Source organism: Melanotaenia boesemani, chromosome 8, assembly GCF_017639745.1.
Source record: "Melanotaenia boesemani isolate fMelBoe1 chromosome 8, fMelBoe1.pri, whole genome shotgun sequence".
NCBI lineage: Eukaryota > Metazoa > Chordata > Actinopteri > Atheriniformes > Melanotaeniidae > Melanotaenia > Melanotaenia boesemani.
Window position 1 is genome coordinate 31,376,236 of NC_055689.1, and position 27,498 is coordinate 31,403,733.

A 27,498-nucleotide genomic window follows, 5' to 3' on the forward strand; every position below is an offset into this window, starting at 1 on the left:
GGGTATGTTAGTGTCTAATGCATCTAGTGAAGCAACAGCTGCAGCACAAATGCATCATTTCTGGATCTGAAAACAGAAGTGTAAGAGCTGTACTTTGGATGTCAGTGGGCTAATTTTGCGCAGAGCCACACTGATGAAAACCTGAAGATTGGCTCCAACACCTGCCTCTTGAGGGACTGTTTTACATCTGCTAGTTTAACAAAAGATGGGGGATAAACAGATGAACCACTGTCATACTGAATGTGGTCAAACAGACTCATGTTCCTTGAATCCTTTACCTGGAAACCTGGTCTGTACATTTATCACATCAAGACTCGACTACCTCCTTAAAATCTAGCAGCTGATCCAAAACCCTGCAGATAAAGTACTACCAGCTTCTGACAAGTGCAATCACATATCTCCTGTTTAAGTCTCTGAACACTGGCTTGCTGGAAAATATGCAGAATTAAAATCATATACAAAGCCCTTAATGGCACAGCTCCGTCTTATCATATAGATATCATATAGGAGCTTTTAGCTCTCAGGCTTCCAAGTCTGGGGATGAAATGTTTGACACCCTGTATAGTTTTTTTTCACTCTCTTTTTTTCTTTTAATTGTGAGCTTTAAACTAACCATACTTGATATATGATCTCTTAATTTAAAACACCTTCTTTGTATTTTGTATTTGTATTGTATTTTGCAGGTTTCCAACAGGTAACTGTTTAACTGGGGCACTTAAACCTTAACAACGTCATGAATAAGTAATGTGATCCACTGTGTGAAACAGCACTTCTCACACTGCTCAGCTCGGTAAATTGTGTGTGATGTTTGCAGGTGTTTCCACCTTGAAAAACCTGGGCAACATTTACACACATCTAAAACATTAATAAGCATCATCCATCAAGGTGGAGTGTTTAAAGGTCAGGAAAACAAGTGAAATCAGTGAGGAGGGTGTGAAATATGAAAACATGAAAACAATATTTACATGAGAACAACTGTCAAAATAATGAGTTAAGATATTAAATGAAAAATGTGTTTTTTGGACTTCTTTTAACTGTGTGTATGTCACTGCATTCATAGTGTATTAAAACATGTTTATTACCATGCATCATCAGTGCTGGGTGACATGAGTCAAACCAAAGGAGCCGACTGCAGCTCAATAGCAGCAAAATGCTAAATTTAGTGTGTAAAAACCAGTAAGAAATGTGTCCTTTTTAGGGGAAACCTGGACTTAATCCAACCTGGCTTGAGGCAGTGCATTTAAAAGTTGCTTTAAATGATATTTGTAGAACTTATGATCAGTATGTTAATGTCGTGGTTATCTGTTTGAGGAGGAAATATTCCTGAGGGCGAGAGAAGGACTCGGCTCATGCCAGCTGGACTGAATCCAGGCACCTGCGGAGGGAGAACTGGCCTCCTAACAACTGCTTCATCGTGTTTCTCGCACTCAGACTCCGGTCTGTCCTCTGCCTGACTGCTAACCTGAAAGAACCAGTCGGCTGTGTTACTACCAGCAGGCATGGAGAGAACAACCACACAGACCGACACCACCTAGCACCCCTCCCGCCTACGTTTTTCATCAATAGAAAATAAAGATAAAGAAAAGAAAGCAAGCATGCCAGACAGAAGTTAAGACCACAGCAGAACACACTGTTCTGAAAACTACAACTACCAAGACCAAAATACTACAAACTCACACGTGCTTGCTACCAACCAGCAGCTATGTTTACGCTGCTTATCTCACATTAAAATACTTAGCAAACATCTGCTGCTGTTACACTTTGATGCAAAGCAAAGGTAGGCAGCGTCTAACTGCTGAGGATTAGTTACAGCTCTGAGTTGGGATCTTAAATCAAGCAGCAGCACAACTGTAGGTAAGTAGCGAGCACATAATTTATCCAGATCACTGATCACTTCCGCAAGAAACTTGGCCACATGGACACAGCGCTGAAATGGACTTTCATGAAGCTTTTCACAGCATAACTGAGTGACAGCGAGTAGCTTCTGGCAGCGTGATGACTGCCAAGCTGTTGGCAAGCATGCAGAGCGATTTCCAAATCAGCTTCCACTCCGTGGGATGAATTCACTTGAAAAGGTGCAGCAAGTGAACCCTGTTGCAAAGCATTAAACAGTGGAAAACGACTAGAAACACTTTCCACCTTTTATTTATTTATTTTTTATTTAACCTTTCGTTTTTTCTGCAGCCTGCTTAGAAAAAGATTCAGTGAAATCCCCGACTGCACTGCTTGTGGCAGAAACATTTCTCACAGAATGATGTTAGTCGAGAGGCAGGGGGGAAAGGGGGGAGACAGAGGGATCAAATGGGGAACAAACCCTGGTTTTGAAAGTAACAATGCAGCCCTTACCTTGCTTCCCTCAGCTTTCGGCTCCTGTGATTGCAAGTGATTCAGAGAGTAGTGTTTAAAAGGCCTGCTGCTAAAATGACCTGGCTTTAACTGGACACCAGTGTCGTGTCCTGAGAGACCAGCTCCTCCTTTCTCCAATCATAAATATGCCTTGTGGTCACAACACAAAGAAAGAAAAAAAAGGCCTAATCTAGCATATTTCTGAGTGTCTTCGTAGCAAAATTTCAAATATGAAATGTGTACAGAATACAGCATGATTAAAACATTTTATTCCTTTCTGTTGTTCCTGCAGTTGAAAATGTGACACTAATACCACAGTGTTAATACCCAGACACAGGAAGCAGCAGGAGTGCAGCAGTAACTAAATACATGTTAATTCCGTTTGCAGAGTAATCCTCATAGTGCCCTATGAGATACGGATGGTAAAAGATATGAGGATTTGACCCAGTGAGTACTCATACACTGAAATAATGCACTCAGTGCTCCTGTAACAGAGATAAGTCGAGGTACTGCTACACAAAGAGAAAAATACCACACTGCTTAGCACACTGCTGCCTTCATAAGACATGAGATTAACAAAATCTGTTTAGCATGTTTTAATGGTTGATGCCACAATTTGAATGCACGTTCAATAACAAACCTCATTTTCATTTTCGGAAGATTTGGGAAGTGTTCTAAAACACAAACACTTAAATCTGTCGTTTTTTAATTCCTTCATTTAACAGATAAGTTTAACATGTTCGGCATGGTTTTCATCCGCCAACGACGTTGTATTTAGAATTTAATTTAAAAACATTTGTCAGCAACACACTTTTAATAAAAACAAGCTGAAAGAGGGGGAATACATATTTATACAATATATAAGTAATATATCCTGGAAGGTTTCACAATCGGCAGACTAACTGGTGACAGGTAAGGGTGTCAGGATTGGGTATAAAAGAGCCTAGTTTCCGGGTCTGGGTCAACACGCAATTTTTGTTTCCACAGGCAAAATATGGTTCTCTGGATACCAGCGCATCTAAGATGGACAGACAGACAGTGGACACGTGGTCAGATGAGTCCACATTTCAGCTCTTTTTGCATGAAACAGACGTCTCCTTCTACATGCCAAAAATGAGAAAGAGCATCCAGCATGTCATCAGAGAAGGCTGCGATGGTATGGGGAGAATCAATGTCCATGGCATGGAGGACTTTTTGGAAGGTTGGTCTATTACAATGACAAACATGATTTTGTTCCGCATGAAGTGTGTTAATGCATCAGATTCTAGATTTGTTTAGATTTTTTAAAATAAAACTAAGTTAAGAATTTAAAAACCATTTCTTTGTACTTTGTTAAATAAAAGGTTTAAATGAGTAAGAAAATGACAGATTTAGGTTTTGTTGTTTAGAAAAAATCCCCTATTTTGCTGAAAATAAGGGTGTATTTATATTTACCAGCTTGTTTGGAATTTTCATCATCTCTGAAGGCAGTTAAAAGAAAATATAAAAGTGCCCCAAGCCACGTCCATTCAGTAACTCTGTTAGTGACTCTGTTAACACTGTGTTTACACTGTGAGCAACTTGACAGACGGGTGACATCGTCCTCTCAGAATCTGCTGTGGTCTTCATTACTCATCACTACGTACAAGACAAGCTACCAGAACATATGACGTCTGTACAGGCTGCATGAGTCCGTTTATTAGAAGTTTTTCTTAATAAGTAAATTTGAGCAAACAAGTCAATTTTACATTTAAAGTAAAACTTTCACTAAATTTCACAAGTGTTTCTAAATTATTTATTTGTTTAAGATCATCTATATTAAACAATTTCTTCAAATATGTTGCTTGCAGTGTGAACACAGAGGCACCAACAGCGGCAGAAACTATGAAAAACAGACATTTAGAGTATTTAAATTGTTCCCGGGCTTACCATCTCATCTCCAGGCAGCCAGTAGCCCTCCTGCTCGATGCCGGCCTTGGAGCCCTTGCAGCCAACAGTCAGGGTCTCCACCACCAGGCCGTCCTTCACGGCCAGGCTCAGCTGTCTGGCAGTCTCCTTTGGGTGCATGCCAAACACACGGCTCAGGTACCTGTGCAGGCCAAAGTCAAGATGTAATGTTAAGAATTATTGCTTCAAGCAATGAACGTGGCAGGTAACAGATGATTGTTGTCACAATGCAAAGCTTAGAAATAACATTCAGTCATTAGTCAAATAAAACTTAAGACTCCTTGAATACTATAAAAACAGAAAGAAGTCTAAGTATAAACACTTTTAAACAAATTGCCTCTGAGCGCTCATTTCCCACCAACAATATCTCAAATGAATCATAAATACATTCACACACTTGAGAAAGAAGATCAGGAATATCTTGTGTGGCGTCCAAAATTACAAGAGGCCACTACTCCGTCTATTGCCTCCTCTCATGTGTCTAAACAATCTCCCATTTTCAAATGGCTGATTCCTGCAGATGCCCCACGGGTGGGAAACCTTCTCTTAGAAAGGTCACGGATCCTCCTCTGTGGCATTCAGCCAACAAACAGACTGTCAGTGGAGGAAACAGATGACAGACTTGTGTTTACTCCTGAGTAACCCACAGCTTGTCTAAGGGTGAGTACAAGTCAGACACGGTTACTTAAACCAGAGAAGACTAAATCAAGTAGCAAGAAATCCTGAATACGTGCCCAAGATGAAAAGAAAAGATTGATTACATGAGAACATGAAATATATGAAAAAGTCAACCTTTTCTGGATGATTCTGACTTGCAATCAATTTTAAAGTCTGATGTGTTGATTCTGGTTATTCTGTGTGTTCAGTGTTTCCTGTATGATGAGAAAAGGTCCCGCTAAAAGAGTTTACAGATGCAGTTGCATTGCATGTTATCAAAACAACTGTTAAATTCCCCACACTGCAACTTTATTTCTTGCATTTTATCTGTTTTATTTTAGCTTTTTCTTTCTGTTTTTATTGAATTTCTTTTAAAGTTTGTTTTTAATGTGCTTGCTAACACATGACATGTTATTATGACCTGACATTTTTATGTTGAAGTATACTATCCCACTGTTAGATTTTCTTTCAATAAATGGTTTGAGATTAATGAATTACCATCACGTAATTATATTTAAATGTCCTACATTCATTAAATAATCAGTGTAGCATGAACTTATTAATAGGGCTGTCAAATTTTTAATCAGATTAATTACAGTTTATAAATTAATCATGTTTAATCACCTGAAAAATGCCCATTTTTAGTGTATTGTATCAACAGAAAGAGCTGATGCTTAGAAATATTTAATAAGAATGAAAAAAATCTTTATCAATCCCTTCAGTGGGGAAATTGCTTTGTTGCAACAGTACAGGTGCAGTAAGCAGAAGCACAAAGGTGATATAAAAAAAAACACACATACACACACATACACACACACAATAAGTAATAATATGTACAGTATGTGGTCTGACAGGGTAAGTATGCACAGTATAAAAATAAGTCCATAAACATGTATTTAAATTAGAGCTGTCAAGTGATTAAAAATTTTAATCAGATTAATCACAGCTTACTAATTAATCATGATTAATCATGATTAATCATGATTACTCACCATTCATGACTATAACTGAAATATGCCTGTTTTTACTGTATTGTATCAAGAGAAAGAGCAAACCAAAGCTTACTTTTTATTTTATTTGTTTTTACAATGGATGATCACTTAAGTTGTAATAATCAGTTCAATATTACAAAAAAACAAGACATTAAAAAAATCTCTCATTTGTGCCAAACTTTTCCTGGTTAATGCCCCCGCCTGGCCCCCCATCAAAACTTTTCTAGACCTGTACCTGTATATAAATCCTTTCTACCCCGTCAACTACTTTATTAGAGAGGAGAGAAGAATGATTTGTATCTCAGAACCTGTTTATAATTTTTCTCACTACATTAATGGCCCTTAAACGATCAGACCTGTGTCTCCGACATTTATTTACATTTACATTGATTTAGAGAAGACGTCTCCTTGTTTCCGTGACAGTGACATGGATCTGACTGACGTGAGACTGATAGATGTTGCTTACTTTTGCTAGCGTGTCCAAGAACTATTCTTTTGGGTAAATATGTTCCAGTGTGAACAGTGAACAACTAGATTCCTCTTTCTAAGCTGAACGATAAACAAACGCCACAAAAGAGACGGTACTCGTGACAGAAAAGCCGATCAGCTGATCACCAACAGCCATAATGATTCACAACATGAGAGTGCGGGAGGAGAGGAGGATGCCACACTGTGCAGAGAGCAAACAACCAGAGGTGTGATTTTTTTTTTTATAGTGTGGGAAAGTGCAGGTGTTAAACCATTCTCATCTCCCATGGGTGTGATGCCTTCAAATCCATGCATGAAGCCAGTCAACTCACTGAAAAGTCTGACAGCAGCTGGGAGTAAAGACCTGCAGTATCTCTACTTTACACAGCGAGGATGGATCAGTAGGTCACTGAAGCTGCTCTCCAGATCAGACAGGGCGTCCTGCAGAGGGTGGAACTCATGGTCCAGCATAGAGGTCAGTTCTGCCAGGACCCTTTTGTCACCCATCTCCTGCACTGAGTCCAGAGAACAGCCGGGAACAGAGCTGGACTTCCTGATGACTTTGTCCAGCTTCTTCTTCTCTCTGTGATGCTGCTGCTCCAGCAGACCACATCATAAAAGAGGGCTGATGCCACCACAGAGTTATAAAAGGTCATAGAGTGCCCCCTTTACTCCAACAGACTGCAGTCTCATGAATCTTACCAGATACAGCCTGCTCTGACCCTTCCTGTACTGTGCATTCGTGTTGTGAGTCCAGTCCAGTTTACTGTTTAGGTTACCAACCGGATACTTATAAGAGTCCACACTCTCAATGTCCTTTCACTTGATGTCCAAGTCTGCGAAAATCCACAACCATCTCCTTCGTTTTCCCTGCATTGATTACGAGGTGGTTTTGCTGACACTGGTCCACAAAGTTCTGCATCAGTCCAATGGACCTCACATCGTCGTCCTCAGTGATCAGTCCGACAATCGCAGACTCATCTGAGACGTTCTGCAGAAGGCAGCTGTCTGTGTTGTGTCTGAGGTCTGCAGTGTAGAAGGTGAAGAGAAAACAAGACCATCCCCTGGGGACATGTTAACTCAGCTTCAGTTGGGTACAGGGTCCAAAATTAAACACTCGCCAGGCGCCAAATGCGAGTAAATTTTTCTTTTGGTGAGTAAATCTCAGAGGGCTATCCACCAAATGGCGAGTAAATGTTTGTACCAAATTAGTCATGTTTTTCTGTCTTCTTTTTGGTGGATTTCTTCTTCATGTTTCTCTGCTGTCTGCATGTATGAACACACACGTACACAAACATGCACTGACGCAAACACTCGCACATGACACGAGTTTTCAGTTCTGTTCAGCACGGTGAACTGGAGGATAAATCAGCAGGGTTTTAATTTATTTATTATCAATTTTTGTTCAGTTTATTTTTTAAACAATAAAATAAAAAGCAAAAATCAAAGAGTTTGATCCCACCAAGGCTGTAATGCTGTGGCACAAGGACTATTAGGAGCAGGAGGCCAGACTTCGCGGGCTGCGTGAAAGCATGAAGAATAGAGAGGGACGAGTCTGATTAGGTTTTAATTAATGAATTCAGACATTAACACTTTATCAAATAAACCCATTTTTCTTGTTGCCTTTCTTTAATGTTGCTGTGACTTCCACTTTCAGTTTAGATACAACACAACATAGTATTATAGAAAATAACATGTGCCTAGAGGTATGTGTGTGTAAAATAATTTAATAATTTGGCCAGTAAAAAATATGTTTGGTCGGTGGATTTTTTCATCTACCGGTCAACTTGGCCGGTGAGTCAAAAAGTTCATTTCAGACACTGCTTGAGTAAATGTCAGATACACATTAATAAATGCAGCATGTAATGTACTCTTATATGTTGTTCTGCATCATCTCTACCATACTCTAGATCAGGCTGTCAAACTCCGGTCCTCAAGGGCCGGTATCCTGCAGGTTTTCATTGTTTCCCTGATCTAACACACCTGACTGAAATTAATGGGTTATTGTGAAGAAGTTGACAAGAAGCTGTTGGATCCATTTGATCTTATTCAGGTGTGTTGGAGCAAGAAAATAACTAAAACCTGCAGGATAGAGGCCCTTGAGGACCAGAGTTTGACACCCCTGCTCTGGATCATAATGCAGAATTCATTCAGCATCATCCCACCAACCGTCAGTGAAGTCCTACAGCAGCATCACCCAAAGTAAACAACTATTAAAATAGATCATTGGCTGTTTTACACGTTTTTCTTCACTTCTTTTTTACTTACATCGAGATCAGTTTAGTTGTAATAATCAGTTCAATATTTTAATCAAATCTAGACCTAAAAAAAGAACAAGAACAAAAAAAATGTTTCATTTGTGCCCCCCTTTTCCTGGTGCATAGCTGAAGTATAAACCCTGTCTATCATCTGTCAATTATTGTGATAAAGAGTCCTGGCAAAAATAAGAGTTTGGGGTAAATATGCGTCAGTGTGAACCATGAACTGCTAGTTTCCTCCTTCAGCTGAACGATAAACACAAGAAGAGCAAAAAGCTAATCAGCTGATCAATGAACAGGAGACGGGGAGGAGCCATGCTACGCCGCACAGACAAAACACCAGAGAGCCTGGACCAGAGAGCCTAGACCAGAGAGCCTGGACCAGAGAGCCTAGACCAGAGAGCCTGGACCAGAGAGCCTAGACCAGAGAGCCTGGACCAGAGAGCCTGGACCAGTGAGCCTGGACCAGTGAGCCTGGACCAGTGAGCCTGGACCAGCCACGTTTGTGCAAAATGTAGGAAAAGTTAAAATAATAATAATAAGAAGAATAAATAAATATATAAAGTCTTGCTCCTAGACACCTCCATGTCCAGCTGCCATAACAGAAATGACAGATTAATTGGGCGTTTCATGTGTTAATTGTGTTAAAAATATTAACACAAATAATTACATAAATGAGTTACCGCTATTAACACGTTATTTTTGACAGCCCTGCTTATTACATTTTCTGTAAATTTCACCCAAAAGTTGAGTATCCCTTTTTGTGAGTAGTGTATCCGACAGAAACTAGCTGGTCAAACCAAACACCACCCTTTTCTGGTCATGAGAGGATACATACGGTAGGTGTATCTTCGTATAATGTGTTTTTTTAAGTTTCAGTGTTAATCTTAATAAAATACGGACATAAAAACTGACATTTGTAAAAGCAAAGGTATTGCTGGTTGTTTTGCCAGATGTAGCCAATGAAATGTTGAAATAAAGACCAGCAAATGTGAGAACACAGAAACATCATGTTTTATATTTCAGCATGAACCATAAATATTTACGTGAAATCATTATCACACTTTGAATCCAAAACCCAAAACATTGTGCATGCAATGTTCACAATATCCCTCCCAAATTTCCACTTTTGAACCAAATGGTTTTAAGGATCCAATTATTGCCATTTCACCTCCCGTCCACCAAGGCCCTTGTCCGTCTGGAGTCCAAAAAATCCAATCAAACGAGTCACCGGTCACGCGGTCAGAGAACAAGGCTAAATAAACAAATAAATAAAAAACACACAAAAACAGGTTTCCAGATTATCCTTTTCTCCAATATAACACTGTGACTCCAAACAACGATGCAAACACCACAAACAGCTTCCTTGGCTTGTTACTTGCACATGGCACCTGGTATCCAGGACAGACAGAGACAAACACATAACTAAATAAAATAAAAGTCCCACCAGGTAAACCACACCTGGAGCCTGGAGCTCCCTCTACTCTAAAAATGAAGTCTCAGGATACTACAGAAGCCCAACACTTCCATCAATGAGTTGGGTACCAGCAGGTGTGAGATGGACAGCTGGGGCGACACCGCCACACTGTGTTGGGATTAAATTAGAGAAGAGGGTGGTGGTTTATCAACAGGGAACCCATCTCACAACAGCAACCATCACACCTGACTCAAGCGTAAGCAGCGGCTGTTGACCCTGCAGCGACACACACCATGCGCCTTGGGAAACCCCAAACAGCGAAGCCTCAAAAGAAATGCAGCGACCTTGGCGTGGTGTGTTCATGGTCCAGCAAGCAGGCTTTAGTGCTTGATGCCTGATTTCAAAACTCAGTTATCTTTTTTATTTAACATTCAGGATAAATAGTGAAAAGGTGAACTGTGAGTTGCTGGTGGTTGACTGGGTTGTATATGAGAACTGAACACATAAATTTAGATATTTTAAACACTTTGTTAAACATTTCTTATTTTTCTAGGTAACCAGGTCACTTTAATGATTAACTGATCTGAAGCTGACCGAGTGCAGTGCAGACGGAGGTTAATCATTCACCTCCGCCTACACGTTTTCTGAAAATCCAGTCACCACCCTTCACCTTTTCAACCAACAAGCCCACACAGTGAAATCAAGCTGCAGAGGGACTGGATGGAAGAGGGGGGGGGGGGGGGGGGGGGGGGGGGGGGGGGGGGTTTATTAGGCAAAGACAGTGCCATCCCTTGCATGCCACTGCTTACTGTTGCCATGACAACAGCCGCTCGCCACCAGTATTCATTTGGCACCCAGCCAGCTCCCAAGGTGCTCGCCAACTTGCTGAAATAGACGTGCCAAGTATTTCATTTAGGACGAGCTGCATTCAGCAACAGACAGGAGCAGCTCGTCGACAAAGCCCACTGCACAGCATTCAGCATTAACTTGAACAATGAGAGATAAAAATCACCATGCTTAAATCGTCATCAAGCCATTCTGCTGCAGGCGTCAGGAGCGGTCTCTATGGTTTTGGGAGGGTACAGTTATAGGATGGCTGGACTCCGGTCAAAATCTGCAAAAAGCTGAGGATGATGTTAATCTCAGTACTGATCCCTGCCTGGTATGGCTTCCTTCATCAAATTAAAAACGTCAAGCTAGAGCTGTGATTTAGCTGATTTAGACAAAAATAGAAAATATTAATAAGCAGTATGTTGATAATCTCTTGGTCACATGAGAAGACAGACAACAGAAAAGATAGATGTTCCAGTATTTTAAATCTGCACATTTGCTGCTTCAAAAGGAAAATTATTCTGCTCTCTTACTCACAAGCACACAGGATTTTATTGAATTGTCTGACATGCTTTGGCCAAATTAATACAGAGACACTAAAACTGCTCCTTTTCTCTCCAATGATTAGCATCTCCATAAAGCAGATGATATTGGGGCATGGAGTGACCCTCGAGTCCAGTCCATCTCTCTTTTACCTACGTTCTGCCTCTGGAACTTTATGTTGTGCATTTTATCTATTTTATTTGAGCTTTTTTCTTTTTTTTTTATTCAATTTCTTTTAAAGTTTGTTTTTAATGCAATTGTTATTGCTTCCTGCACCCTGTTGTAATGCTTGTAATGTTACAGTAAAGCACTTTGAATTGTCTTGTACATGAAATAAATTTACCTTCCCTTAAGATCTGTAGTAACGTGCAGAGCCTGTTATTACAGCGTAAGAGGGCATTTGATAAGTAGTCTGCAATCTTTGATCTGATTTTTATTCTCAAATATTTACACTACCCTTATCTGCAGAGGCAGAGTCATTCGTAAAACTGGTCCAAGTTGTTAATACAGACACTGCAGAACCTAAGCTGGCCAGCCAATAACACCACCAAACAATAACCTAACTCCTTCGTCACATATCTGCACCATCAACTCTGAACTTTCCTTTGCTCAGAAACACAACCAGAATGAGATATTACTGACAAAGTAAGTTTGCAAATACAAGGAATTAGTCTTGGGATGAAGGTGCAAAAACAAAAACAACACAAACAGTATTTATAAAAGCACAGAGTATAAAACACTGCGCATAAAAGATAAATTAATAGTGCTTAGTGCAAAAGTGACATAGTGGAACCAAGAGGGAAAAAATAAATAAAAAAATAAAACTTAACTATGGTGTATGAATTTTTAATTGTTCCATTTCTGTTTAAAGTTTTTAGAAGTTCACATTAAAAACTGTAGCTGCTTATGTGGCCGATAGTTTACTTTTATTACCTGTGATAATATTGGACTGATGGTGCATTCAATACAAATGGGAAATTTAAAATTCGAACTGGTAAAAAATTAAATAACATCAATCAGAAGTTATAGTTCCTTGTTGGGGAGTAAAATATTAAATAAAAGTACAGACAGAGCATTATTTGCTTATTTATTTTTTAACTTAAGTGAACTATACGGTATAATTAAAGAGATTTAATGTTAACAATAAAGCAAACACAGCACTTTAAAGGAACAATAAATGCATCATTAAGTTGACAACAGTAGAGATAATAAAAAAAAACTGAATAAGTTTGTAGAGTAGTATAACTTCACCCTGCAAACCTGAGCCTTCATCTTCAGATAAAGAGGGCTTGAAACTAAACGTCAGGGTTGTGTTTTGTCTGACTTTGTGAGGTAGGAATAACTTCACACACCCAATATATATATACCAACCAATATATACTAATACTAATATTAATATACTTTAAAAAATTAGTCAAATCAAACATATTTGAGCTGCAGAAAGAAAAATCCACCTAATCAGAATTTTAAAAGATTTACTAACTAAAGAATTATTGCTCCCAGCTGTCAGAGAAAAGTGACTATTAGAAAAAAAAGGCTCACTATCTACCCTCTAAAAGTAAAAACCAATAATAAAAAAAAACTAAACAATACAATATTTACATCAGAAAGTCATGAGCCTCCATTTTCATGACTCATATTTAGACACGAGTTGAAAACATTCATCAAATCTGTAGCAAGTCTGATGAATATCTTCCAATACGTTGATTTATTTATTTCTACATACAGACACGTACATCTGACAACCCATTCACCTGCTTGCTGTCTTATTTTCTACGTTTTAGAACAGTTGTACCAAATATTCAACCATAAGTCATTTAGTTCATCTCACACAGACTCTCACACTACCTCAGCCCACGATGAACCGAAAGACATTTCATCTTACTTCATCAGTGTTTGGGAAATCTTAACATTTTTTCTTTATTTATGTCATTTCATGATATTTAAAAAAGTTAAATCATCCATTTATTTAACTGCAGACAATTGCTGGTCTTCATATTTCTTAAATTAATGTATTTAAGATATAGGGCTCAGTAAACCATGCCCCCTTCACATGACAACACAGCAGGGAAAAGATTTAAACCAACACACTTCCACAAAGCCAGTTTAAGGGATGGCATGTTTCCACTCAGTTTTTCAACATGATGCTACATGAAGCCATTTCAGTGGAAAATAACATAAATTGTGCCTTTAAACGATCCTGTAGATCTGCAGCTGCGTGATGATTCTACAGATACATTTCCAGCAAGCTTACTTGGAGATCCGGTCCATGTTTGCGATTTGTTTCTGGTTGCGAATGACCTCAATGGCCGCCCACACGTACTGGACCACCTTAGGATCCGCCTGCCTCTTCTTCACCACACGCGACATGATTTCCTTATTCATCACAACCGCTGGGAACAAAAGAAAATCATATAAAAATCAGCACATTCGATTTTATTCAGAAAGAGAGAGAAAAATTCACACAGATGTTTCTTAGTCTGACACAGTCCTGTTATTTAAAGATAAATAAATATTTAACATTAAAAAAACTTGTGTTTTTCATTTTGGGTAAAATTATGAATAATGGAACAAAAACAAATAAAGACTTAGAAAAAATAATAAAAATAATACCGGGAATGAATTTCTATTTTTATACAGAAGAACCATTTCAGTACATAATTTTTCTTTTCTTTTTTTAAATGACCAAAAACATGTAAAATTTTGATAATATATGATTCTTTCCAGCAGCCATCACCCTATGGACGGAGACTTGGATGCTTTGATAATTATTTCCAATTTAAAAACCAGATATACATTAAGAAATGATCAAATAAAATACAATTGTCCTATTATAATTTCACTCATTGGATCAATAATGTGTTTTCTATTTTCATTCATTTGTTTACTTGTAAAATTTACTTACTGCATTTTGCAAATATATTTTGTCAAAAATTAGTAAAGAAATCTTATTTTAAACGTACTGTAAGACAATATGATTAAGTAAATTTCAGACATATTTACATTAAAAACTAATCTATTTTCAAGAATTGGAGAAAAACATTCCATTAGAAAGATATTAGCGCTGTAAACTTTATAACTACTTCATTGTTATCACAATATCAAAACGTGCAATATCAATATACAAAGAAAGAGTTGCTGACTTCCAATCAGAATTTGTTTGCGCATTCACAATGAAGCGGACTGATGTGAATGTGCCCTAAGACACCTACAGGAAACAAACCAGGTGTGATAATTACCACCTGATGTAGCTCTGTTGTTTACATCCTTGCTAGTACAAACAAGAGTTCAAGATTCTGTTAGTTCCCATTCAATTTCAATCTGTTTTGGAGACATTTTTGTTAAAATACCAATTTTGCTTGGATGAGAAGGAAATTACTTTAATATTTGTTTTTTCCGCGTAAGATTAATCTTTTAAACATTCAAATACAACCCTAGTTTAGTTAAGAAACTAGTTTTTACTCAGTTTAATCCCAAAATTCAACTTTAACTTTATTAAAACTCAATATGAACAAAACTGGCAGCCGTGTCTACCAAAAAGAGAATAAATATGACTTAAATGTACATTTTATTACTTGCTTTTATAAGGGGGGTAATGAGCACAGGTGACTTGTTTCATCAGCACAAACACAGTGTCACTCTCTGAATAATACTTATTTTAAGAGACAGTACATGTAAGCTTTAATTACATTAAAGATCTTTAATTATTTTCCATTACTGACATTCTTCTGATACCAGGTGATGAATTCTGTCATTTACTTCCAAAATGTATTTTATAGTTGTATATTCAAGCTTTAATCCTCATTGATAAGAAGCAATTATATAATGAGTGGATATTGCAAAAATATTTTTAAAAACATTTTTATACCATAGATCTTTCCCTCTTAAACATGTGGACATCAAACCAACCTGCGTCCAAGACAATTTGTCAAGGAAAACTCTTGGAAACGTTTGAAGGCTTGTGAATAATACTTATTTGACTCTACTGTGGTACACAGGCCTGGTCCACCCCAAATATCTTAAGAAAGTCAAATCCAATTTCATGCAGTCCTCCTCTTAACCATCCGTGAAACTTAAGATGTCACCTCCATAAATCGCAGCCAAAAGCTGAACATAAAAATACTGAAAGCATTCAAAGAGACGGAGGGCACTGGGTTTAAGAACATTTTGTGGTAGATGAGGCTGTGACAGATGCTGAGAAAGGATGTACATCTTCACACTTTTCTCATGACAGCATGAACTGTGGTTGAGTGAGAAAAACGCCATATAGGATGTTTGGAGGGAGCAAATGCGCAAATCGTTTTAGAATAAAGAAAGTTCAAATCAAAACAAACCATACAAAAGCTATGCTGACTGGTAATTTAGTTTGTAGTTTAATGAAGTCTGTGTGGAGGTTACCCCATCATCACTTGGGTTGTATATATATATCAGCTTGATGGGTTAGATACTGAAGGTGCCCGCTTAGCTTACACAAACCCACATTTCTAGCCATGTTTGTGCTAGCTAATGTACATAATATATTTTAAAATGCCTTCAGATTAGTTAAAATAGGGGGCAGGTGTAGAGAACATTTGGGATTTTTATTAAATGACCTATCGAGACAAATCAGACTTACTACCAGCAGGGAAAAAGAAATCTCTGACTCTGGCTATACATGAACCAAATTTCTCATAACAAAAGCCCAATACCTCATACTCCCAAATTAACTACTATAGGACACCACATGGGACAATGTCATAAGTCTTTTCTAGTCCATAAAACACACAAAGACTGGTTGAGCAAATTCTCATACAGCCTCCAGAGTACACACAGGCAGTTTGCAGTCAAGCATGAAGAAGATGACATCTCCAAGTCTGAGGTGTAAACTAAAAAAGGTGGTTTACCAATTCTGGGCAAGTATCTCTAGGCACAGGTGGATTGGGTCAGGATGAAGTATTTTGGGCATGTCTCTCTGGGCAGACCAGAGATTTTATCTTTCAGGAGAGCTAGAAAACCTGACTGCGACCATGAGCACGAGCAACCATGTGGTGTTCAATACAAGATTTTTACAGTCACATGAATTATAATAATAGTCAAGTTTAGAGGTGGCCAATCAGGATTAAACTAAAAATTCTGACTTTTGATTTTAGCCATGACTTATTAAAATCTTAAGAATTAAACACACCATCATGTATCATACATACACTGTGTGAAAAACCAACCTCACCACAACATAGCTTCCGTATTCTGCTCCCATGTTCTGTGGCTAGTGCAACCAAGGTATGCCCCTCCATGCATGTGCTGTGCTGGCATGCATACAACATAATCAAACCTGCACCTTTGTCTCCAGGGACCTCGCATTACATGACGTTAGGACGACCACCCAGAAAAACGTGTGCAATACTAGAGCCCCATGAGACCCAAGCAAGCACTGGTTGGCAGGATTTTGTGACATCCACGGTAAACAAAGAGACTGCATATCGCTGCTGTTGCCTCTTCGGAAAACCTCCCAGCTATCCCTTAACAACACGCCAAATGAACAATTGCTCCCAGTGAATAAAATACAGATTATATTAGCCCTGACAGTCGCTCAGCTTTTAAGAGCGCAGCACTGTATGAAGATTGGACCCTGACCATTAACATTAAACTGCTAGTGGCCGTCAGATTTTGGCATTTTTGTGACCAAAAATTGTGATGTCGCACTGTGATAAGAAAATGAAAATATCCTGTCTGCAAAGGTTTTATCTGTATGACACGCTACACACAACTGAAGCCTTTAGCAACAAAGAGGCAGCTGTAGAGGCCACAGGCACCGCCGTAGAAGAAGCTCAGTGTAGCTATTAGCAGTGGTGCTAACGTTGAAACCACATTTAGACCAAAAGGTTTTAGGTTTTATCTTAAAATATCCATTCATTTCCCCCGCTACTGACTGTGTGATAACATGTAACTGAAAAAATCTTAATTTAGCGTTTGACAAGTAAACGTGCTTTCGTGACGAGTTGTTCTTTTTTAGCGAAGCTAATAAACTGTTACGTTGCGAAGCTTTTCTAGTGAAGCTAGCCAACTTGTCAGTAAACGTACAAAAGATTCACAATCAAGGCAACGAAATGCTAGTAGCCAAAGTAAATACGGACATGTGTTCGTCATCACAAAACCACTCAACACACTGAGCTAACTAGCAACCAACTCGTTTGTTTTGGAGGGCGCCATGTTCGCAATCCTCCATCACGAGATAGGTGAAGGAGCCGCGGCTAAGCTAACAGTGCTAGTGGCTGCTGGGCTGTCATTGAGAATAAGCCATTTTCATGAGAATAAACACCAAACTCACCTTCGCCACAGTGGTACGAACACACAGAGCTGCAGAAAATCCGCGAAGGATTGGACGCCAGACAGCTTACATTAGTATTTCTCCAGCTAAAGCTGTGGATGGTGGTTTGCGTCCAGCTTGCCACCGCAACAGCAGCGCTGGGATGGGAGAGGTAAACAGTTAGAACCGAAAGGCGCAGGTGAGGCGCAGGGAGAACTCTAGTGGTGGAATCCGATTCACTACACCCGTCGGCGTGTAAATCGAAGGGGGCGCTGTGCCGATTTCTACACGCCAAAGGGTTTTCATTAGAAAAAAATACATAAAAAGATAACATAATGTGATGGTATATGTTGGGATGAAATGTTTGTTTTGCACATGTACGTAAAAATAAACTATATACCGGAGGTGGTGCGAAGGTCTTTTGCAATTACAGCATTATTATTATTATTGTTGTTTTATTAAGGCGCAGGTGAGGCGCCTTAATAATAATAATAATAATAATAATAATAATCATAATAATAATCATAATAATAATAATAATACCGCCCCCTCGGGAAATCTGATTTTTTTTTTCAAATGGTTTATTAAGGGCAGATATTTTGATATATGAATATTTTTGTCGTTAGTGTCTGACAATGGCCTGGCGGACGTCTGCGCTCTTTGAGTGCTTCTAGTTATTAATTCTACATTATAGGTAATATTATTACTTATTGTGGCTGGCACGGAACTGCAGAGCTTGTTTAGCCCGAGTATAAAATCCTCTCGGACCAATGGCATAAACTAAACCGGAAGTCGGTTAAAGCCTCCATTGTTGCGACTTAAAGTTTGTGAATCTTAAGGCACTGCTAATTAAAAGTTATCAAAAGTTTAAAATTTCATTAATGTGCATCATCACAATATAGGAATGGGCTTTTTCTACGAAGAAATTACCCGGAAGTGACAACAGGGATTATTACTGTTGTAACAGCCTAACTACTTTTACAAAAACAAATGAATGCGCAGAATGAATCATGAATGAAAGAATTTATTCTAATAAAAATTTTACATTTTCTCCATCACATTTCACATAAAAACTCTCGTGGAAGTGAAAAGTCTAGTGAAAATGATTTCTTCTCAAAGATGATAAAATTATCCAAATTATGATGACCCAGAAAGGTTTATAAGGTTTATAAAGACCTCATAGATGGATATCCCACATATTCCTTTAGAAAGAACATTTAATCTCCTCAAACACAACTACAAAAAAAAAAAAAAAGAAAAAGGAAAAAAAAAAAAAAAAAAGATTTTTACATGTCCAGTGTAGAGAGTAAAATAATGTGTGATGAAGGTCTGCTGATTTCTGTTTGGCGCCATGAAGTGTAAGAGAAACAACATACATCAAATATTCAACACATATGTAGATAACGTAGAAATTCAGATTTTCATGTTGATGGAAATAAAAATCATCATTAGCTGTGATTTCCTCCAAAAAAAAAAAAAAAAAAAAAATCAGGAAAAACCAGCAAATGAAAAAAAAAAAAAGCCAAATAAACAACAGAACAGCAGAGCAGAGACATCACAACAATGAAGTCTCAGCAACAAGCAGAAAATAACTATTTCATTTTAATGAAGTCAGCAGAGCTTTGAGAACTCCACGTCCCAACTCCAACATGGAGCGGCTGAGTGAATGTGGTCTGGACTCTGTGAAGGAGAGTCATGGTTTCAGAGACGCTGTAGAAGGAAAGAATACCTGCTGTGTGATCCAGGTACACTCCTACTCTGGAGTACCGACGAAGTGGGATGGAGGTTTCCTTTCTTTTGTAGTAAAATCTATAACCATTTTGTAAACAACACAACGCCCAAGATTTGTCATTATGTCCAAATTCACATATTTTCTCTTTTCTGCTGATACTCTTGTATGCGACTGCAACACAAAGGTGTCCCTTTATTTCCACCTCCCAGTAACAACGTCCAGTCAGACTCTCTCTACTCAGAACCTGACGCCATCCACAGAATCTGTCTGGATGTCTAGAATAAGACTGATGTTGATCCAAATCTGTCACCTTTCTGTTTCCCTCTGACAGTAACAGCTGTGTGTGTGCTGTGTTTGGATCCAGTGTGATTTCACATGAATATTTTAAGAATCCAGCTCTGCTCCTTGGTTCTCCTTCTGGTTGTGGCAGTAAAACATCCACATCAGTGACTGTTGGTGAGATGTTTGTCCATCTGTCTGTCAGAATGTCCTGTAGTTTATCTCTGAGCTCTGACACAGCTGCTGTCACATCCTCAAAGTATCTCAGAGGACAGATATTGATGCTGGATGAGTGTGTAGACTCACTGAGTGCTGACAGTGAGGGGTAGTTGTGTAGAAACTGGATGTGATCCTCTGTGTGCGAGAGCTGCTTCAGCTCAATGTCTTTCCTCTTCAGCTCAGTGATCTCCTGCTCCAGCTTCTCCTGAAGCTCTTTGACTCCACTCACTGCAGTTTCCTGCTGGGATCTGATCTGCTGCTTCACATCACAGCTTCTTTTCTGGATGACACGTCTCAGCTCAGTGAAGATCTTCTCACTGTCCTCCACTGTTTTATCAGCAGAGCGATTGATGGCCTCCACCTCCTGTTGAAGCAGCTTCACATCTTTCTCTCTGTCCTGGATTCTCTGCTGGTTTTGTTGTCGACTCACCTCCAGCTCTCTCTGCCTCTCAGTCCTTTCTGCTGCAGCTGAGACTGTGTCGTGGCCTTTATGTTCATCCATGGAGCAGAGATAACAGATACACTTCTGATCAGTACGGCAGAACATCTTCTTCACCTCATCATGACGAGAGCAGATGTTCTCCTGGAGGTTCTTGGAGGGCTCCACCAGCTTGTGTTTCTTCAATGGAGCCACATAATAATGAGGCTGAAGGTGTTTCTTGCAGTAAGAGGCCAGACAGAATAAACAGGACTTGATGGCTTTCAGTTTTCTTCCAGAGCAGAAATCACAGACCACATCTTCAGGTCCAGCATAGCAGTGATCAGCAGGAGCAGCTTGGAGTCCAGTCTTCTTCAGGTCTTCTAATAAATCAGCAAACATGATGTTTTTCTCCAGGACAGGTCTCGGTGTATAAGTTTTCCTGCATTGAGGGCAGCTGTAGATTCGTTTCTGATCTTCTCTATCCCAGTGAGTGTTAATACAGTTCATACAGTAGCTGTGTCCACAGGGAATAGTCACCGGATTCTTCAGTAAATCCAGACAGATGGAACAAGAGAATTTCTCTCGGTCCAGCTGATTTCCCTGCTGCGCCATTTTCCTCTTCACAGTAACGTTAAAACTGTTCCGCTTATCCTGAACAGAAACGATAGGAAAATTATCTTACAGAAGTTCGAAAAACAGTTTTTATAAGTAAAGAATGGATGCATACCAGGATAGCCGCAATCAGACCCGCAAAACTGGACCTCTTGTTCTTTGTGTCGACGCCCTTTTATGTCCCTGCAAACCAACATGGACGATGATTGGAAAGATTTTTTAACGTTATTTGCTTAATTGCATTAAACCATTCAGTTCATATGAAGTTAACAACAAAATGAATGTTCTAGTTTTACATGATTCAACGTTATTTACCTCTTATTGTCGCCAAGTCAGCTCCTCCTGCATGAAGAAGCGCGCTCTGTTTAAAAACGTGTCGTGCTGCTCGTACCACGGAATCAGTACGGAAAGTGTGAAAGGCCACTTTTACTTATTTTGTCTACGACGTTTAACAAAATCTGTTTAACAAAGACGCAAAAACTTTCTAGTATTTAAATTTTCTATCAACCTTTGCCTTTAACAATAAAATATATCCTACTGTACAGTAGAACACACCTGGATAACAGTGAACAGTTTCAGTTTGAACACAGGCTATAAAGTGTAACTACGCTGACGCTCCCTCCTTGTTACGTAGCTCCACCCACTGCCAAATTTTAAAAAATGCCCGAAACTGCGAGGGGGAAGGGAGGTGTGGGGTGATCAGGATGCCGAGAGTGGGGGAGATAAACACAGAAACTAACAGACCTCAGCTTACTGGCAAGATGGAAAGAGAAAACTAAGTAGACATACAGAAAATACAGCATCTCACTAAAAAAACATTAATTGTCTCAGTGAAATCACATAACATTACACATCAAAATGTATGAAAACACTAGTTAGCTTAAAGCTAACGTCTATGGAAAATACTATTGGCAAGCTAGCGGTTAGCATGCTAAAGGGATCAAAACAACTTTTCCCAACAAATGTTTACCTCAACAGTATTCTGTCTGTTCAGTTACAAATTGCCTAGAATACTTAGAGGCATTTTTTTTTTGTCCATAAAGAATTACATGAAATACATCCTATTTTCCATATTCTTTCTGACTACAGAAAGACTAAAGGGACAAAACATTGCTTCACTGCAAGAATTCTCCACTACAGGGCACTACCATTTTTGATAACAGTATACTAGTGATTTTGGTTGATTTTTTTTTTTTTTTTACATGTTTATGATGTTTGTGAATATCATGGCATTCAGATTGATTTCTGGAATAATTATAAATAAACAGGGAGTTCATAATTATCTGACTGCTTGTAGTGATTGATGAAGAAAGTAACAATGTGCAGTGATAAAGAAAACCGAGGATGAAACGTGATGCATCATGAAATCAAATGAAATCCCTGACAAAATAATCGTAATAGAATTTAATGATGAGGTCATGCACAGCCCTACTGCAGTGATTTTAGGAAGAGGAGCTTTGCTAAAATCTTTCAGCATCTGAGATCATTTCAGTTTTACCAGTAGTAACCTAACTGGTTGCAATGACTCAAAATTCTGCACATGACCAGATATTCAACACAGTTATTCAGCTGTCAATTCAATTTGGATAAATCCATTGTACATATATTGGTAATTTCATTTCTACTTCAGACTTCTTTAAATGCAAAATATTGAAATGCAACTGATCTACAATCAAGTCCTCCGAGCCGGACATCTCACGGGACCAAACTAGAGATGTGACGTTCATGAACGAATCGATTCTTTTAAACGACTCTTTTAAATGAACGACGGGAACTGATTCACAGCTGTGAGCCGTTCATTTGTGAGCCATTCTTTCTATATACAAATTTTTGACACTGCCCTCATCAAATCAAACTTTATTTATAAAGCACTTTTCATGTCATAGGTAACACAAAGTTCTTTACATGATTAAAAACATAAGACTAAAAACACTCAATGAAATCTTTCACACAGTCACACGCACACATATATACACACACACACGCCAAGCCCAATCCCCCCACCCCCTTCAAGCTAAAAACGACAGAATTAATAAATAAATGAATAAATAAGTAAATAAGAAGTAGTACAGTTGAGTAAAATAAAAATAAAATAAAATAACATTTGTGACATCATAGAAGTCTGATGTCCAACATGTTCCATTCACGTAAAGCATCTATGGGCAGAGAGTATTGTTTGGAAACAAATACTGTGAATTCTATCCAAAACATTTACTAGAATTTGCACTGTCTGCTCAGGTTTTATCCTTTTTTATCTATATTTTGTCTATAATTTTCTAATCTTGTATAGTAGATTTTATATAGGTACATATTTTGATTGTTTGTCATTCTTATATATTGTGAAATTTTGTAAGATATTGTGAGAACGAGCCAGTCTCTTGAATGGCTCTTTGAAAGGAATGGCTCCTCAAGATCCGGCTACCTTCAAAGAGCCATAAATCCCATCTCTAGACCAAACGTGATCTAACAAAAACGCAGAAGAAGCACAGCAACAACCGGCAAAAAAAAAAAAAAAAAAAAAAAAAAAAGCAAAGAAGAAACATTGCAACAACCGGAAAACACAACACAAAGCATGGAAGGTGATATATAGGACAAAGGAATGAATGTGGTCTTAGGACTATTGTTAACAGAAAAGGGCAGAACTGGAAAAAGTATCAGACTGGAGACACCCTGAACACGGACTTTATTTACTTCCTTGTTTCCCAGCCAGCTCGCTCTCTGATTGGCTACATTCCGTCCCACGTCACCATCCACAGTAACAATTCATTAGTCGTCGGCTTTCCTCACACATCTGAAGATATCAGGTCTACAACCCATTTTGGAGCGGATAATCGGGACAAATCTGCTCATAACACCCCTCAGACCAAATGATAACTGAACAGGGAATTCTTATAAGACTCATGATAATCGGACGTTTGTCTACATGGTGGGGAAGAGGCAAAATCAGGACAAAATAGCCCGAAAATCCTTGTGTACCAGGCTTACCATGTAGTGTGTCCTACCTTCTGCTGAAAAACAGTCATTTACTCATATTACTTTAAAAAGGGTTATAATTTGCACCTTCACTTATGTTGTAAATACCGTATATGTATACACACAGTCAGTCTGTATAGCATGCACATCACTGCACAATCATTGCACTGTGGCTTATGTTGTTGTTTACTAGTGGTAAATGGGTATGTACAGGTCTGCTGGTTTCTCTGTTTGGCTCCATGAAGTGGAAGAGAAACAACATACAAATGCATCAATACAAATATTCAACACATGTTTAGAGAACAGATTTTAAGACCAGCTAATTAAAAAAATGTCAGAGATAACAGAACAGTAGAGCAAAGACATCACAACAATGAACTCTCGGCAACAGAGAAAATAACTTTATTTCATTTTAATGAAGTCAGCAGAGCATCGAGAACCCCACATCCCAACCCCAGCATAGAGCGGCTGAGTGAATGTGGTCTGGACTCTGTGGAGGAGAGTCATGGTTTCAGAGACGCTGTAGAAGGACAGAAGACCTGCTCTGTGATCCAGGTCCACTCCAACTCTGGAGGATCGAGGAAGTGGGATGGAGGTTTCAATTCTGTTGTAGTAAAATCTATAACCATTTTGGAAACAAAATAATGCCCAAGATTTGTCATTATGTCCAAATTTACATTTATTCCCTGCTCTGCTGATATTCTTGTATGAAACTGCTACATAAAGGTCTCCTCTCATTTCCACCTCCCAGTAACAACGTCCACTCAGACTCTCTCTACTCAGAACCTGACACCATCCGGTGAATCTGTCTGGATGTTCTAAATCACTATAAAAACAATGTTTTTGTTTCATTAAAGTCACCTTTCTGTTGTTCTCTGACAGTAACAGACATGAGTGTGCTGTGTTTGAATCCAGTGTGATTTCACATGAATATTTTAAGAATCCAGCTCTGCTCTTTGGTTCTCGTTGTGGCAGTAAAACATCCACATCAGTGACTGTCGGTGAGATGTTTGTCCATCTGTCTGTCAGAATGTCCTGTAGTTTATCTCTGAGCTCTGACACAGCTGCTGTCACATCCTCAAAGTATCTCAGAGGACGGATATTGATGCTGGATGAGTGTGTAGACTCACTGAGTGCTGACAGTGAGGGGTAGTTGTGTAGAAACTGGATGTGATCCTCTGTACGTGAGAGCTTGTACAGCTCACAATCTTTCCTCTTCAGCTCAGTGAGCTCCTGCTCCAGCTTGTTCTGACGTTCATTGACTCCACTCAGTTCAGTTTCCTGCTGGGATCTGATCTGCTGCTTCACCTCTAAACTTCTTTTCTGGATGAGACGGATCAGCTCAGTGAAGATCTTCTCACAGTCCTCCATTGTTTTATCGGCAGAGCGATTGATGGCCTCCACTTCCTGATAAAGGTGTCTCACCTCTTTCTCCTTGTCCCGGATTCTCTGCTGGTTTTGTCGTCGACTCACCTCCAGCTCTTTCTGCCTCTCAGTCCTTTCTGCTGCAGCTGAGACTGTGTCGTGGCCTTTATGTTCATCCACAGAGCAGAGATAACAGATACACTTCTGATCAGTACGACAGAACATCTTCTTCACCTCATCATGACGAGAGCAGATGTTCTCCTGGAGGTTCTTGGAGGGCTCCACCAGCTTGTGTTTCTTTAATGGAGCCACATCATAATGAGGCTGAAGGTGTTTCTCACAGTAAGAGGCCAGACAGAATAAACAGGACTTGATGGCTTTCAGTTTTCTTCCAGAGCAGAAATCACAGGCCACATCTTCAGGTCCAGCATAGCAGTGATCAGCAGGAGCAGCTTGGAGTCCAGTCTTCATCAGGTCTTCTAATAAATCAGCTAACGTGATGTTTTTCTCCAGGACAGGTCTCGGTTTGAAAGTTTTCCTGCATTGAGGGCAGCTGTAGATTCCCTTCTGGTCCTCTCCATCCCAGTGAGTGTTAATACAGTTCATGCAGTAGCTGTGTCCACAGGGAATAGTCACCGGATTCTTCAGTAGATCCAGACAGATGGAACAAGAGATTTTTTCTCGGTCCAGCTGATTTCCCTGCTGCGCCATTTTCCTTTTCACAGCAACGTTAAAACTGTTCCGCTTATCCTGAACAGAAACGATAGAACAAAGAATTATTTCCTATGAGTTCTAAAATAGTTTTTACAATGAGAGACAGGACGTGTCTGTAGACCGGGAAAGCCGCAGACAGATTAGTAGATCTGAACATTTAATTTCCCTGCAAACCAACATGGATGATGGTCGGAGAGATTAGTGAACGTGGATCGCGTTTTTTCAAAACTGGTCAGTTCACACGAAGTTAACAACGAAATTAAAGTTTTAGTATGAGACATTTTATATATGATTTAACTCCGTTTACCTTTTATTGTCGCCAACTCAGCTCCAGCTGCACACACAGAAGGATGCGCGCTCTCGCTAAAAACGTATCATGCTCGTACCACGGAATCAGTACGGAAAGTGTGAAAGACCAATTTTAGTTATTTTGTCTATGACGTTTAAGAAAGTCAGTTAAAAAAGACGTAAAAAGACTTTCTAAAATTTATATGTTTTATCAACTTTTGTCTTTAACAATAAAATATATCCTACTGTACAGTAGAGCAAACCTGGATAATAGTGTACAGTTTTCACTTTGAAAACAGGCTACCAGAAAATGTTTTTGCTAATAGACTTCTTTATAAACATGTCATAGCATTGAAACTCATATTTCAAATCATCTATCTTACTTCTTAAACTACTTAAACTAATCGTCATATACGCTCATTATTTCAGACAGATATTGTATCAGTTCCATATGTGGTATCTTACTGGAATGTCTTAACTGGAAAGAGATTTGGAACTTACTGGCTAGATACATGCTAAATAATAAAGTAAAAGAAGTATCTTTTAAAATAATTCACAGATTTTATCCTTTCAAAGTTTTTTTTTTTTTTTACAACATTTCAAAAAGGACATAGATATTATAGATATTGCTACTGGTATCCAAATTTCCCTGAGGGCTCTCTGAAGGGATTAATAAAGTATTTCTATTCTATTCTATTCTATTCTATTCTATTCTATTCCATATAAATTGCTGTTTCTGTAAAGGACACCCTGAACATGTTTTTTATTTCTTTTGGTCTGGCCCTTTCTCCACCAAATTATGGGAAAACATTTGCAATCTGATTCTTACTTGTACTGAAACACCCTTTTCCATTAGCTTTAAACGTGTATTGTTTGGCTTCACTAATTATCCATCTGAGAAAGAAAAAACAATTTTATATTATTAATCTTATCATATATTTAGCCAAATGGCATATCCACAAATGTCGATACACTAGTCAAAAACCACTTTTCTCTATCTTTAATAATGAGGTCAAACAATGAATTAAAACTATTGTATCAATATGAAAGCCATTAAAACCCTTGATTTATGTGCAATTTTCCATCTTTTTGTATAATATCATTTTCTGAAATGCTACTTTTGAAAGATTTTAACCCCTTGGCAGCTGTATTGTTTTATTCTGTACTGTAA

General features: G+C 38.7%; 3 protein-coding genes across 9 annotated transcripts in view; all 3 read right to left on the reverse strand.

Annotated features, from left to right (window-relative positions):
- Positions 1 to 17,935, reverse strand: part of zmynd11 (zinc finger, MYND-type containing 11) — a 41,541-nt gene extending 23,606 nt beyond the window's left edge. The window contains exons 1-5 of one of the 4 annotated variants that reach the window (XM_041991692.1): positions 17,746 to 17,935; positions 13,693 to 13,828; positions 4,255 to 4,414; positions 2,347 to 2,370; positions 1,376 to 1,462 (exon numbers count right to left, since the gene is read on the reverse strand). In XM_041991692.1, the coding sequence (XP_041847626.1) occupies positions 1,376 to 1,462; positions 2,347 to 2,370; positions 4,255 to 4,414; positions 13,693 to 13,823 (402 nt within the window). In that variant the 5' untranslated portion in view covers positions 13,824 to 13,828; positions 17,746 to 17,935. Of the gene's footprint in view, positions 1 to 1,375; positions 1,463 to 2,346; positions 2,371 to 4,254; positions 4,415 to 13,692; positions 13,832 to 17,745 lie in introns of all 4 variants that reach the window. The other 3 variants (XM_041991691.1, XM_041991693.1, XM_041991694.1) reach the window with 3 other exon arrangements.
- A 1,042-nt stretch (positions 17,936 to 18,977) lies between these two features.
- Positions 18,978 to 26,131, reverse strand: LOC121644015 (tripartite motif-containing protein 16-like). Of its 4 annotated transcripts, none has more exons than XM_041991708.1 (3): positions 21,303 to 22,086; positions 21,123 to 21,170; positions 18,978 to 21,026 (listed from the first exon to the last, which is right to left on the reverse strand). In XM_041991708.1, the coding sequence occupies exon 3, from the start codon at positions 20,985 to 20,987 to the stop codon at positions 19,317 to 19,319; it is 1,671 nt and encodes a 556-aa protein (XP_041847642.1). In that variant the 5' UTR covers positions 20,988 to 21,026; positions 21,123 to 21,170; positions 21,303 to 22,086; the 3' UTR covers positions 18,978 to 19,316. The 4 variants fall into 4 exon arrangements, with proteins under 4 accessions (XP_041847642.1, XP_041847640.1, XP_041847643.1 ...); XM_041991706.1 differs by having other exon boundaries at positions 21,103 to 21,170; positions 21,303 to 22,083; XM_041991709.1 differs by lacking the exons at positions 21,123 to 21,170; positions 21,303 to 22,086 and adding an exon at positions 26,093 to 26,131 and having other exon boundaries at positions 18,978 to 21,043.
- LOC121644012 (tripartite motif-containing protein 16-like) lies at positions 24,347 to 26,429 on the reverse strand. The gene is made up of 2 exons (XM_041991702.1): positions 26,347 to 26,429; positions 24,347 to 26,075 (listed from the first exon to the last, which is right to left on the reverse strand). The coding sequence occupies exon 2, from the start codon at positions 26,034 to 26,036 to the stop codon at positions 24,363 to 24,365; it is 1,674 nt and encodes a 557-aa protein (XP_041847636.1). The 5' UTR covers positions 26,037 to 26,075; positions 26,347 to 26,429; the 3' UTR covers positions 24,347 to 24,362.
- Positions 26,430 to 27,498: the final 1,069 nt, after the last annotated feature.